Below are 14,015 nucleotides of genomic sequence, written 5' to 3' on the forward strand. Positions count from 1 at the left end.
ATGTTAATTGTATAACTGAGAATGCTAGATTTTAAAGTAGTTGTAATTTAAATGTTTTTAAAATACGTTATGCTTTTAAAATATAATTTAAATTTTAATTCCGAGGTCAAATAGTGACCCCAACTTCTGTCATACCTGACAGGAGCAGCACCAAGTAGCCAAACTTCGTTAGTTACTTCTCTTTTAAATCTGCTCAACATGATTTAGGCATTAGAGAAAATGTTTTCCAGAAACTAACCAAAGAAATTGAGCAATGCAAATGTTTCATGGGATGGTGATTATTCTTCCAGCTCTTTTAATGGTCAGAGATATCCAATAAGGTAGTTGAATATGTGGATTGAGTAAACAGTTGACCTGGGGCTGTTCACTGACTTCAGTGTGGGGTTACTTGTCTGTTCTAGGTAAAATGTAATCTTTTCCTGTGGCAACTCTTTCCCTCTTATTTATTAAGCATTTTAAACTTTTAATTTTTTTTCTGAAGCTGCTGACATTTCATTCTGAAGAACGAAATGATTCTCATTCTATGCCATGCCTTCAGCTGCATTATAAGCATTTAGATAATAGAGGACCTCAGGTAAGATGGGAGATTAAAAAGACCAAGTTTCTGTACATTAACCTTTGTCTAATTTGGTTCATTTGAACAGAAAACTGGTTGTTAAACAGAGAGTTCTTAACTCCTACTTACTATAATTTGTTTCACTGTGTTGTGTTGAAGAATTTAGTGCTTTTTCTCTTTCTTTTCAGGGTAGTCAAGGGAGACTCAGTTCTGTTCCACAGAAAGCAGAGTTACAAATAAAGTTAAGTCCAGTGTTTTGTGAGCTGGATATTAGTATTGTAGACAGATTAAATTCCTTACTTCAACCCCAGAAACTAACTACAGTGGAGATGATGGCATCTCACATGTATGCTTCTTACAATAAGCACATAAGTCTGGTAAGTTTAAAGTAAAATCGATTAATAAACTTGCTGGGAGTTTTTTTGCAGGGGAAAGGTAGGGTGACAGTAAGCCTGAGGTGCTAGTTCTGATTGATTTGTGGTAGCTAAGATTTTTTTATTTATTTTTTTTTTTTTAGTGAGAGAGATTTGGTTGGTTGGTTGATTGGGGTTTGGTTTTTTCCGCAGCTTCTGACACAGAATAGTAGCCGTCCGACAGTCTTATTTTACATTCAGTGATTGTGTGCTTGATAACAAACCTAAAGACAGTGGTAGATGCTTCACAAACTGTGAAAGTTCTCAGCTTCTTGAAGCAAGGAGAACTGGGCAAAAAAAGAGGAATTTTGACTGCCTTCTCATCCCTAGTCTGTCGTATCATGCCTTCCAGCAGCTGATACAAACTGTTGGTAACAATTCCACTTCTATGTTGAAATCTTTAGTTTTCAATCAGCCCAATTGCCTCTGCTGTGCATTACCTGCTTTTGGGGTAGATGACAGAGAGAACGGGGAACATATGCATTGCTATGTAGTGATTTGGGACCAGCAGATGGAAGAAGCTGAAAGTTGTTTGTCTTCGTTTGGTTTGTCACAATAGCATTAAACTTGAAGACTTTTCTTAAAATACTTGAGAAATGATTAATGCCACTCACTGATCTTCTGCACAGCACCATGTAGTTTTATTGCTGCATTGACTGATTACAGAAAAATCAGCCTTCAAAACTATTTAAGTTATATTTAAATCCTTATTAAAAAAAATTGTAAGACATCAGTCATTTCTGTAAATATAACTGTCTTGCAAGTTTGATTTGTTTCAATGATCAGCAAAAAGGGGAGGATTTGAAGGCCATGAAAGTGCCAGGAGCTGGACACTGTGACTTCCTGAAAGGGGCAGTACACTATAGTAATTCCTATTTTTGCAACAGCAGCAATTTTTTAAAAAGTGTCTGAGACCTGGTGTTTCGTAACTGCAGCTGAGTGTTGTTTGGTGCTCTCACTATCTAATTTAAGAGAAAAAAAAAGTAAAAATAGTTGTTTTTTTGAAAGATTGCTAATCTCTGCAAATACTTGACTTTTAAGTAGAATCTTTACAGCACCAATAATAGAAGAATATCCTAAGAGCAATAGCAGTTGGTCTTAATGAATTTTTTCTGTGATGTATAAATTATCTTTTTCATGTTTAGATATTACATCATCAAAAGCTTTCCCTGTTGTCACTTAAATGCTATTTTCTCTAATTTAGATCTCTTTTCATTCACTTTTGTTTGTGTTTTGTTTTTTGTTGTTTGGTTTTTTTTAGCATAAAGCATTTACTGAAGTTTTTCTGGATGATTCACATACTCCTGCAAACTGTAGAGTTTCAGTTCAAGTCACTGCCCCAGCATTAAATCTCTCTGTTCGCTTCCCAATACCTGATCTACGGTCAGATCAGGAAAGAGGGCCATGGTTTAAGAAATCACTTCAGAAGGAGATTCTTCATCTTGAATTTACTGATATGGAATTTAAAACTGAATTTGTAGGAGGGTCAACTCCAGAACAAGTTAAATTAGAGCTTACCTTTAAAGAACTAACTGGTAAGAATGTTAATATTCTATTCAAAAGTCCTTTTTTATTTTCCCAGGTACTATGTAGTTGCGAAAAAGGTCCTCTCATATGGAGTAACACAGGGAGTGTCCTTCCACCTGAATTTTGGAGTAGATATCTCTCCTGTACTTTAGTGTTCTGTACTAAATACCAACATAAGTCAAAACAATACTGCTAGGAGATGTATATACGTGCTTGCTTCCTGTATCATGTATCTCTGTGATCTTTACCCAGGGTAAGTTTTGTAGGGTGTTGCTACAGCTATGCAAGTTAGAAGTCAAGTACAGAAATGAAGGAACCCTTCCTGGACCAAGGTATAGAATGCATTCTCAGCAAGTTTGCTGGTGTGACAAAACTGGGAGGAATGGCTGATACACCTGAAGGCCGTGATGCCTTTCAGTGGGACCTTGATAGGCTGGAAAGTCACATGGGGAGAATCCTAATGAGGTTCAACAAGATCAAGTGTAGTGCACTGCACCTGGGGTGGAGGAACACCAAGTACCAGCACAGGTGGGGGTGTGACCTAGCAGAGAGCAGCTCTCCTGAGAAGGACCCAAGAGGACTGGTGAGTGACAAGCTGACCATGAGCTGGCAGTGCCCTTGCAGCCAGGGGGGCCAATGGTATCCTGGGGTGCATCAGGAAGACTGTGACCAGCAGGTCAATGGAAGTGATCCTTCCCCTCTACTTGGCCCTGCTGAGGCCACATCTGGAGTGCTGTGTCCAGTTCTGGCCTTCTCAGTACAAGAAAGATGAGGAGCTACTGGAGAGGCCACAAAGATGATGAGGGGTCTAGAGCATCTTTCATATAATGAGAGGCTGCGGGAGCTGAGTCTGTTCAGTCTGGGGAGCAGAAGACTGAGAGGGGATCTTATAAATATCTAAGTATCTCAAAGATAGGTGCCAAGAGGATGGTGACAGGCTCTTTTCAGTGGTGCCCACCAACAGGATGAGGAGCAATGGCCATAAACTAAAACACAAGAAGTTTCACATTAAAACAAGGAAGAACTTCTTTACATTGAGGGTGGCTGAGCACTGGCACAGGCTGCCCAAGGAGGTCGTGGGGTGTCCCTCTCTGGAGACATTCAGAACCCAACTTGGATGTGTTCCTATGTAACCTGCTCTAGGTAACCCTGCCTTGGCAGAGGGGTTGGACTAGATCACCTCCAGAGGTCCTTTCTAACCCTAGTAGTGCTGTGGTTCTGAGATTGATTCCCTAAATAACTAGAATTGGAAAACTTCAATAATTTCGTGCCTTCAACATCTTTCAAAGCAATAAATCTATGAGACTGGTTTATATTAGCAACTTTCTCCGCTGATGTGTACTTAATCAAGGCTGTGACAAAATATAGTGTTTCTATAAATGTAAATGGAGATATCTATGCATTGGAAGCATCTGATTTTTTAACTACTGCTAGCTAGAACATAATGCAAAATAATAACTGTTTCTAAAAGTTAATATTAATTGTTTGGAGGAAGAAATGACAAAATTTGTCTAAGTAGCTTAGTAAGTAGCATTGACAAGTTAGTCTTGTTAGACTCCAGCTTGAGGATTAGCTAACCTGAAGTTAGGAGTTGTCATTCCTCTATTAATTTCTAAAAAAATCTCTTTCTATTCAGGTTCATTTGAAGAAGATAATGCAGAAACACCAGTAAAATTTTTTCAGGTGTCTGGTGGCACAGATGGAGATATAACATCATCATCAGACAATTTTGATTGGCCTCGGTAAAATAAAGTTTCATATTTTTAATGTGGATTGATTAGATTTTTATGAAGCACTGCTGTTTTTCTAATGTTAATGCAGAATGCCTGTGTGGTAAATGCTTGAAAATAATTTGCAAAGAAAGACTATGTAACTATTGAAAAGACCCCAAGAATTAATTAAAAAGCCCCCTGAAACTTCTACATTTTTAATAATGTGTCATGGTTTTTAATATATAATGGCTTCTGCATGGACTTGAGTAAATTTCAGTGAAAGTTAGGTAAATGATTAGACTTGAAACTTCCTCCCATTTTGCTTGTTACTTTACCTTTTCTCTGACATTCATTACTGAATACCAAACAAGTCATCTGAGTTGAGTTTTGCTTCAAAATGTTAATATAAGCCATAACAATGGTAAGAATAATTATATTGTGACTGAATTATTGCAGCCTATGTCACATGTAAGGCAATACAGAGCTTCAGACTTACTGAAGGGGAGAACCTGGCAGCTATATCATGTAATAAGATGTTTAAAGAGGCAATTTTAGATTTGCTACAGCATTTGCTGTGTACATTTTTTGCCACACATTTAGTGACTATCTGACAGCAAGTTTATATGGACATTTTTTCTTTTATAATGGAACAAATAAATTTTTCTATAACAGTGTTAACATGTAAAATGCTACACCATGCAGTAAAGCATTTTTTAATAGCTGTTAATGCTCTAGTGAAACAAGCATTATTTTGGGAGAGTGCTATGTTTTTCTTAGGTCACTTATATGGTCACCTGATGGAGTTGAAAACATCAGACACTTAACATTTTCTTTCACCTGATGGTACCTTTTCAATGTTTCTTTGTGTGTATAAGTTAGGTTTTTTTCTTGTTAGTATTGCTTTGGGTAATAAAATATGTTACTATCTAATAAAAAAGTCCCTAGACTTTTGAGCTATTTAGTCTCTGTGTATTTAATGACAAGCCAGTAGAACTATGGGACATGTGACAGAGCATAAATATAAACATTATAAGCATCTCTAATGGCTTATTCTTCATAACTTCTCCAATGTCAGGATTGTATTGAAAATAAACCCTCTGGCTGTGCACTCTATTCTGGAAAGGATAGCAGCTGAGGAGGAAGAAGGTGATAATAACTTTCAAGAGGAAGAAGAAGGAGGGTCTCATTCTTTGAAGGATGTGTGTGATATTAGAAGACCAGAGCCTTCTCCTTTTTCTTCTCGTAGGGTCATGTTTGAAAATGAAGAGGTACTATGAAATTTTGTTACTGCTTTGTGAATGAATACATTCTCACTGCTTTATGTCCAACTTCTGGCTTCCTCTTTTGGTTTTGTTTAGGTGTTGGTTTTTTTTGGTTAAGATTTTTTTCTTTTTTCTTTCAGATGGTGATGCCAGGAGATGTAGTTGAAATGACTGAATTTCAGGATAAAACTATTAGCAATTCTCATTATGTACTGGAACTCATGTTACCAAACATTCACTTAACATTACCAAACAAAAGCTTTTATGAAAAACTTTACAACAGGCAAGTATAATTGTTTTGCTTGGTTATCATGACCTGTACTCTCAGTTCTTTGTTCACTGTTGATAAAAACAATTATCTAAGCAGGTATAGCAGGAACTCATTTGTATAGTTGATTTAAAAACAGAAAGTGTTATATAAATATTTTTCCAAGTTAATGTGACACTATTGTGTCATGCATCTGATTGATGCCATGGCAGCTGTCTGCTAAAATGTTTGAAAGATTTTGTGAACAAAGGGTAAAGCTAAATAGTCTTTGGCTTTCAGTGAATACTTTGTTCAGATCTCAGTGCAGTGATGCGTTTTGTTCTAATCTTTCTGATTTCTTCTTTAAACAGATCATTATACTTGAAAAACTGTTGCACTCAATTTTATTCTTTCCGTCTAAAATTCTAGAGTGTAAGGCAGTCAGAGAAAAAGCCCTAACTCAGTTTTGTAAGCCTCACAAAAGTTTACAAAAACGTAGAGCAAGTGAATCCAACTTACAGATGGCTGTTTACCATTTATTTCTGTTAGTCTTCTGTCTGAAAAACAACAGAATATTACTAGATTGGTACTATGCTATGCAACATGCAAGAGCGATGCTGATCTATTTTAGCCTCTGATAGGTATTACTTTACTTCCAGAGTATTTTCATTTCCAAAGAGGCAAAGTAAAACCTTTCATTGAATATTCTGTTGGAATACTTCTGTACTGGTTGTTGCATCTGTCTTTACCCTGACAAATACACTCATTTGAAGAATCAGTGTTTCCTACAACTTAGTTGAAAATTGATGTGATCAAAATAGAGTTTTCTCAACTCCTCCTCCAACCTACTGAGCTAATAGATAACTACTAATTATGGTATGCACATATCAAAGTTTAACATGTGATAGTGACACAGAAGCAGAGGCTTTTGTGTCACTATCACATGATAAATTTTGATATGTGCATACCATAATTATAGAATAAAAGTTACTTCCATTATTTATTGCTTTTACTCATAAATATATTATTCTTTCTTGTGCTCTTGAACTTTGTTTTCTCTGTCTTGTTTATGGAATCTGGAATCTGTAATATAAAGTCTGCTAAGGAATTATGCTTGACTGATTTAATACAAAGTGGGGATATAGTAATGTAGTTTGTGTAACAGTAATGTATTTCTTCCTAGGATCAGCAATGATTTATTGTTGTGGGAACCCACAGCTCCATCTCCTGTAGAAACATTTGAAAACCTTTCTTACGGTGTTGGACTGTCTGTGGCCAGCCAGCTCATCAACACTTTCAGTAAAGACAGCTTTAGCCAATTTAAATCTGCAGTTCATTATGGTAATACACTTAATAAATCATCTAGAATTATAATGCTTTAGAACTATAATTTACTGAAGTGATTAAGCTGTTAGTGGAAAGATTTTGTGATTAAGCTGTTAGTGGAAAAATTGTGTAAACTTACGAGAAAACTCAAACCAAGAAAAAATGAAAGGGACATTACTGTTTAATCGAGTAAAATAAGTGTGAAATTGAATTCCATTACCAATGGAGAAACAGTGAGTTATTGGCATAATATGTGTGCTTGCTAGAAAATGAGTTGTTCTTAATTTTATCTATTAGATGATGAAAGTGGATCTGAGGAAGAAACACTACAGTATTATTCCACTGTTGATCCAAACTACCGTTCACGCAGAAGGAAAAAGCTTGACTCACAGAATAAGAACTCACAAAGCTTTCTGTCTGTTCTGCTAAATGTGACACATGGATTAGTGTCAATATTCACAGATGTAAAGGTGAGGCACTGGGCTGGAACAAGTTGTTTGTTGTTTTGACCATGAATTACCTTCATGCTGTATGTACTTATCTGGAAGGAGCTAATGTTTTTAACAGGAATTCTGTAATCTTTATACTACTGTAACTAGGTAATAATGCAACAGAATATTTTGTAAATTCTGTTTACTTTGCTTCACATGAGAATAACTGAAATGCAAGCAGGAAAACAGGTATTGGTAGTAAGTGTTGTGTTGGTTTAGACTACGTAAATGCAGCAAACTGCCAGCTTTAAGTTTATCATTTCTATTCTTCTTTCAGCAGGATGATGGAAATACACTGGAAGGAAAATATGGTGAATTTTGGTTTGAGTTCAACAGTGGTTCCCTTTTCAGCGTGACTAAATACGAAGGCTTTGAGGACAGACACTATGTTTGTCTCCATTCTAGCAGCCTCAATTTATATCACCAAGGTAGGGGTGAGATTGAGGTGGCTTTGGGACTAAATTTGAAATGAAATAAGCCTGAAGCCTTTTAGGAAGAAGGCTGTATTTCTTTTTCTTTTGTCGTAGTGTATCATTTGGTACAATGGATATAATTTTTGGCCGATGTTTCGAAATGCTACAGAAATGCAACTTCATGATAATTATATTTAGCTGCAGTTTAGCTCCAACTTTTCTTGACAACTGCTGGTCTTGAAAGATATTGTGATGCTCTGGCAAATTAGCTGTACAGTCTATTTTTACTATGAAAATACACGCTTCCTACATGTTATTGGTGGTTTAGTTAAAAAAGCTACAGGTTATCCGTGGCTGCTGTGTTCTTTCCTGAGTAGCTAGTTGTAGTCCACAGGTGAAGAGCTTTGACTGTGTAGTTTGTCTATGTCTGGTAAAACCCCATGTAATTAAATATTTTTAGGTTTCTCCCTCAGATGTCTGTGAATCAGCAGTACTCATGTTTCAGTGCAAGGCCTGGTTATTGTGTGTTTAGAAGTTAGCCTGGCACTATCTCATGAAATGAAGAGGAGATACATGTTCCTATTTCTCCATGTAACTTTAGGAGATTTCTGTCCTTTATTTGAACTTTGCCACTCTGTTGGGCAAAATAAAAACCTCAATCCCTAATACTCACATTGAAGATTATAGCAAAAACCCTGGTTTTAAATATTGGATCACCTATAGCCTTCCCTTCACAGTTTTTGGTTGTAAGTGTGCATGACTAATTTTGATCATTTAAATAATTTTGTAGACATTAAGCATAAAAAGGATTTTCCTTAACACTTAATCAGTAACAGCTTTGGTAATTCATTCCAAAATCTCTTTGCAGGTTTGGTAGATGGAGTTGTCCCTTCCTCTGAAGTACGACTGCCCAGCACAATACGTCCCCATTGGTTAGAGCCTACTATTTGTTTTTCTGAAGAAGATGGTCTTAGTAGGACTACTTCAGATGGAGTAGGAGTGGATAGTCCAAGTATGCTGACTGTTGCAGTCAAAATCCAATCAGATAAAATAGAGAGCAATACAAAGGTTTGTGTTATTTGTACTTTTATGAGTTATTTGAGTTATCTCAGTTTATATGGAAGCATCTAGACATGGTGTTAGAAGGGTTATAGATGAAGAAACCATATAGTTCTCAGACATTAATTTTCAAATTATAAGTTTTAGTTAGAATCTTTTGAGTGGATTATAAAATTTAAATAGCAGCTTAATTTACTAATTCTTCCAATGCTTCTCTTTGCTGATGACACTGTTTCTTTATTGAATGCATTTTTTGGACAGTGGACCTTTTTTGTTTGTTTTTTGTTGAATTTCTCTGTCAAGAGATCAGGCAAGAACAAATACAGAGTTACACTGCAGTTAACTAGCAGTGTCATCTAATAGGCACCCTTTGCTTACCTATTTGGAATGGCACTGGTAAATGACAGTAGCATTCATTAGTGTGGCTGGAAGATGACCTCTTAGCTGGCATAGGGGTGACAAACTATGGTGGTTGGTGGAGTTGTCTAAAGAAGGATTCTGCAGACCAGCAAAATGTTATGGGGTACAATTGTTTCACATGTGAACTACACTGGGTTGGTACTCCTGGTAATTTCTGGTGAATCCCAAGTGAATGTACAGGCAACCTTACTTCCTACCACCACCACAAAGCTGCCATTTCTAAACTATCCTGTTGCACAAAGTATGATACTGTATCATCCAGGGTTCCTGTATTGGGAAGCAGGGTTTTTCTAGACACTTGGAGATTTTTGGGAACAGAAGGATGATAATGTTTCGTAATCTAGATGTGAAATAATTGCATGTGTTTCTTGTAAGCTAAGTCATGCAGCTTTGTTGTGCAGGAATTTCTGGTTGCTGTTGGACTACGAGGAGCCACCCTTCAGCACCGAGTGCTGCCTTCGGGTTTAAGCTGGCATGAACAGGTCAGGTTGCTACAGTTTTCTTGACTACATCTTCAATTTCAGTCTCATTACTCTAACTATCAAACAAAATCTTGATGGAAAATCTTGATGTTAGGCTGTACTCAGCTCTTGAAAGTGTTACTCTTTCTTGTGTCTCTTTGAGACCATTGACATAGGATAGTCTTACTTTTAAATTATTTCATGTCTATTCACTTGGTACAGTTCCTCTCATCATCCTAACTTTCACCCATAACATGTCAGGGATGCTCTGGGGGGTTTACCTTGTTCTGTTGGGGTTTGGTTTTGGGTTTTGTTTAAAATTCAGATGAAAAATCTCACTAGTGCAATACTATTCAAGTACGTAAATAATCCTTAAGTTAAAAAACACCCTCAGTACAAGCAAACATGTTACTTGCAGTACTGATAGCATTTCTGTCGTTTTCCCTCCTGCTCGCTTTATCCCTTAAGTCTCGTTTCTCGCTTGTACATTTCCTAATTTGTAGTGCTACAATAGCAGTACTGGAGAAGAGGAATTCAGGGAGGCAGTGAGCAGCAGTTTACACGAACACTTGTGAACGACAAGGGTTGTACTCAGGTGTGGATGTAGAGGTACAGCATAGCAGACAGGGCTGGAGCCCCTTGATCTGTGTGTGAGCACACGAGGCAGGACATGCCATTAGCACAGGAGCAGTGTAGTTGCATGTACTTCCACCATACTGGGTTAGATAGTAGCCCTTCACATTCAATCTTCTCCTGTTTATCCTCCAGTCTGTATGATATGCTGATTTTTACATGCATTGTTACTGTGTAACTGTGTGGAGCTGAACTTGGGGCTTGGCCTCTGCTGTGTCATTACTTTCTCCTCAGCATAATATTCCTGTGGGTTTGTGTGACCTACTTTAATGTTGCTTCTTTGCTCTGTGAAGTTTTTCTCAAGTAACATTCCCAAGTGCATTACAGGCAAACTTTTTTGGAAGGGGGAGGGGTCAAATAAAAAATTGTCCAAAGAGATAGTTAGAAGAAAAAACCAAAAGACTAGCAGTGATGATATGCCCCAGGCATGGAAAATTTTAAGAAAAACTTTTATAGTGTAAAATTTTTGAGAGGGAGCTATGACAGATCTTATAGAGGAGGATTGGAGTTAGTTTTGTGTATTAATACATGAAAAAGCTGTTTATACAATGAATGTGCACATGGTTCTGAGCATATTTCCTTCCCCACTCCCCAAGAAAATCTTGAAGGTAATTTGAGCAATGTTACAAGAACAGTGTTACAAGAAAAATTAACTTTTCAGATAGAGAGCAAGGAAAATGCAAACGCTGTAATAACATCTACAAAAAATGATGAATGAGCCTGTGTTTGGGCAGTGTTTTAAAAATGCATTGTGAGGCTTTGTACAAGGAGCCAGTTGAGTGTCTGTGGATTGGTCCTTTCCATACTTTTGAAGCTGCAGTTTTTATGTGTTTTTTTGTCTTGTTTGCTTCTCTCTCTAAAGATACTGAGTAAGCATCTCCAGATATCTGAGACTGTTCACACCTTTTCCTTCTATTAATTTAACATTTTACTGTTACACCTGTTACAGATTTTCTCTTTTGTGATTTATAGTTGTTTATTAATTTAACAGCTACTGAAGTATTATATGTTTGTGATTTTTAGATTTTATATTTTTTGAATATTTCTGATGAGCCTGTTCTGGGATATAATCCTCCAGCTACAATTACAACTTTTCATGTGCATCTGTGGAGTTGTGCTCTTGATTACAGGTAAGTAAAATGGAAGTGTGTCACATGGCACTGTGGCTATATACTTGTTCTTCAGGAATATTTGAATTGGCATACTGTAAATAATACTTATTTAGGCTCTTTTGGAAAAAGTACTTATTATTTATTAAAAGTATTTATTAATTTATTAAGAAATCCCTTAAACTGGAAGCAATTTAAAGTAGGATATGACTTGCCTAGGTCTGGGAAGATGGAGGTAGGTGATCTATAAGGCTTTAAGTGAACTTTGAAATCGGTACAGAATATTAATTTGTTCTTCCTATTTGTTATTAGGCCCTTGTTTTTGCCAGTCAGATCTCTACTTACTGTTGAAACTTTCAGCATTTCCAGCAGTGTTGCAGTAGATAAATCCTCTTCTACTCTCAGGTATGACTTATGTAATTGAGAATCATATAAATTCCTGTAAAACTTGTAATGCCTGTCTGCTTTTACGACCTCAGAAGTATTTGTCTTGTGTAAATGATCACACTGGTTTCCATCTTTTGAAATACAGTTTGCTCATGTTTAATCTTTCTGTTTTATTAGGTTAAATAATTTTGATTATTTATATTTTTTAGTTGGATTGCTTTCTTTAACAACAAGCAATTCTGCATTTTTAATGAGGTTGAAATGTCCTGAAATTAGGTTATGTCTATTTCATGATTTAGTAAAACCTTAAGATTCCTTATAATTTGTTACTTGGAGACAGTATATTAATTGAATATTTAGTGACTAATAAACATTCCTGTAACTTTTAATAGTTTTTCTTGCAACTTTAGATGAATACTCATTCTGTTACACCTGTGTGAGTTAAGGCATTATTTCTTATTCTAGGAAGGATCAAATATATAAATTGGAATGTAAAAATATATATAATTAGCGATGTGGAAAGTATCTTAGTGGTCAGTTGCTACTGGATTTGGGAATTATGAAAGGTTAAAGTGAAGAGTTTTGATTTAAAATATGGTAGTTATATTTGTGTTTTTAAATGTTTTTTATATACTAATTTCTTGTGACTGACTAATTGCACAGCATTTCTCTAGCATTTTTATTTCATCTTGTTTTTTCTCTTAGGATAATTTTAGATGAAGCTGCTTTGCATTTGTCTGACAAGTGCAACACTGTCATGGTGAACCTCCATAGAGGTGAGGATGCTTTAGATGTGACTAATCAATTACAGAGTCTGATGAAGCAAAATTACAGGTGTATTCAGCATGTATAAAAGTTATTTAAGAAGAGGTCTGAGTAGAGAACGAGCAGCAAGTTGTTTATGAGAGAATAGAGCAGCACTGATGAAAATCTGAGTGCTCTAGTTTGGATTTGTGGATCCACAAGTATGTCAGAGAAGACCATCTTGCAATTCCTCTAGTATCTTGTTAGAGTTTAATAATGGGCATTTGAAAAAGCATATTTTTAAAATCTGAAGTTTCACAGAAAGAGATTTTCATGGAAAATAGATCTCATGAGATATATATTCTAAATAGTTGAACTTGAAAGGTGCTATATGGCACAGAGTTCTAGGTTCTGAAAGGAATCATGCCAACTGGGTTGCTCTCATTCAAATAATAAGAGCCTTTAAGGACTGAGGAATTTGAATTAATATTTACCAAATGAATTGGAGAAATAATGAAACCCTGTGCCCACAAATATGTGTATTTACCTCAAGTAAGAGTTCTCTAGTAGGGGAAACAGCAAAGATATGCCTGTTTTGTTTATGCAAGAGAAGAGGGCAAATAAGTTATTCATGGCACTGAAAGATTAGTACAACGTGAACATGTGTTCTCTCTCACTTCAACTAGAAAACTGATAGAATGTTTAGTCATTCAACTTCTGTGTGCCTTGGTTTCTCTAACTCACACAGATGGGATGAAGATAAATATCTTAAATGATTATGCTGCACACAGATGGTGGTAGTGGGAGTGATATATTGGATTGAAAAGATTCAAGTTCTTGATTTGAGTAGCTGAAACCTGAACTCTGCGAGTAATTCTCATAAAAGAAGGAAATGCAGAGATATAAAGGGTTTTGATAAAAAAGATTCCTTTACAGTTCATGCTGGTTTTAATGGTTTTATAACTAGAGGTATATAGTGATTGTTACTGTCTTGATATTTTTTTAAATTATCCTATTTCAGATTATGTTCGTGTTATGGATATGGGACTGCTGGAACTAACCATTACAGCAGTAAAATCTGATTCTGATGGAGAAAGAGTAAGTATTTCATCACAAACAAAATAAAGTGTAAAATCTCCATGAGAGATTGTGATTTGAAGAATACTTTATTATACTTAAAATCAAGGAAGGTTTTTCAGATTACTTGTACGTTTTTAAAACTCCTTTTCTGACTAGTTAAGTAAAATAATTTAAA

The 14,015-nt window shown here is 36.0% G+C and overlaps 1 protein-coding gene across 3 annotated transcripts in view; it reads left to right on the forward strand.

Annotated features, from left to right (window-relative positions):
• The window catches only part of ATG2B (autophagy related 2B), a 44,735-nt gene that overhangs the window by 15,659 nt on the left and 15,061 nt on the right, over positions 1-14,015 (forward strand). For 2 of the 3 annotated variants that reach the window (XM_085061436.1, XM_085061438.1), the window contains exons 13-27: positions 482-574; positions 745-933; positions 2,231-2,504; positions 4,133-4,238; positions 5,284-5,476; positions 5,611-5,753; positions 6,901-7,058; positions 7,341-7,513; positions 7,812-7,962; positions 8,816-9,015; positions 9,828-9,908; positions 11,544-11,650; positions 11,942-12,034; positions 12,722-12,792; positions 13,782-13,858. In XM_085061436.1, the coding sequence (XP_084917562.1) occupies positions 482-574; positions 745-933; positions 2,231-2,504; positions 4,133-4,238; positions 5,284-5,476; positions 5,611-5,753; positions 6,901-7,058; positions 7,341-7,513; positions 7,812-7,962; positions 8,816-9,015; positions 9,828-9,908; positions 11,544-11,650; positions 11,942-12,034; positions 12,722-12,792; positions 13,782-13,858 (2,109 nt within the window). The remainder of the gene's footprint in view (positions 1-481; positions 575-744; positions 934-2,230; positions 2,505-4,132; positions 4,239-5,283; positions 5,477-5,610; positions 5,754-6,900; positions 7,059-7,340; positions 7,514-7,811; positions 7,963-8,815; positions 9,016-9,827; positions 9,909-11,543; positions 11,651-11,941; positions 12,035-12,721; positions 12,793-13,781; positions 13,859-14,015) is intronic. The other variant, XM_085061437.1, reaches the window with a different exon arrangement.

This window comes from Lichenostomus cassidix, chromosome 5 (genome assembly GCF_008360975.1).
Source record: "Lichenostomus cassidix isolate B80296 chromosome 5, HeHo_3.0, whole genome shotgun sequence".
In the NCBI taxonomy this organism is placed as follows: Eukaryota; Metazoa; Chordata; class Aves; order Passeriformes; family Meliphagidae; genus Lichenostomus; species Lichenostomus cassidix.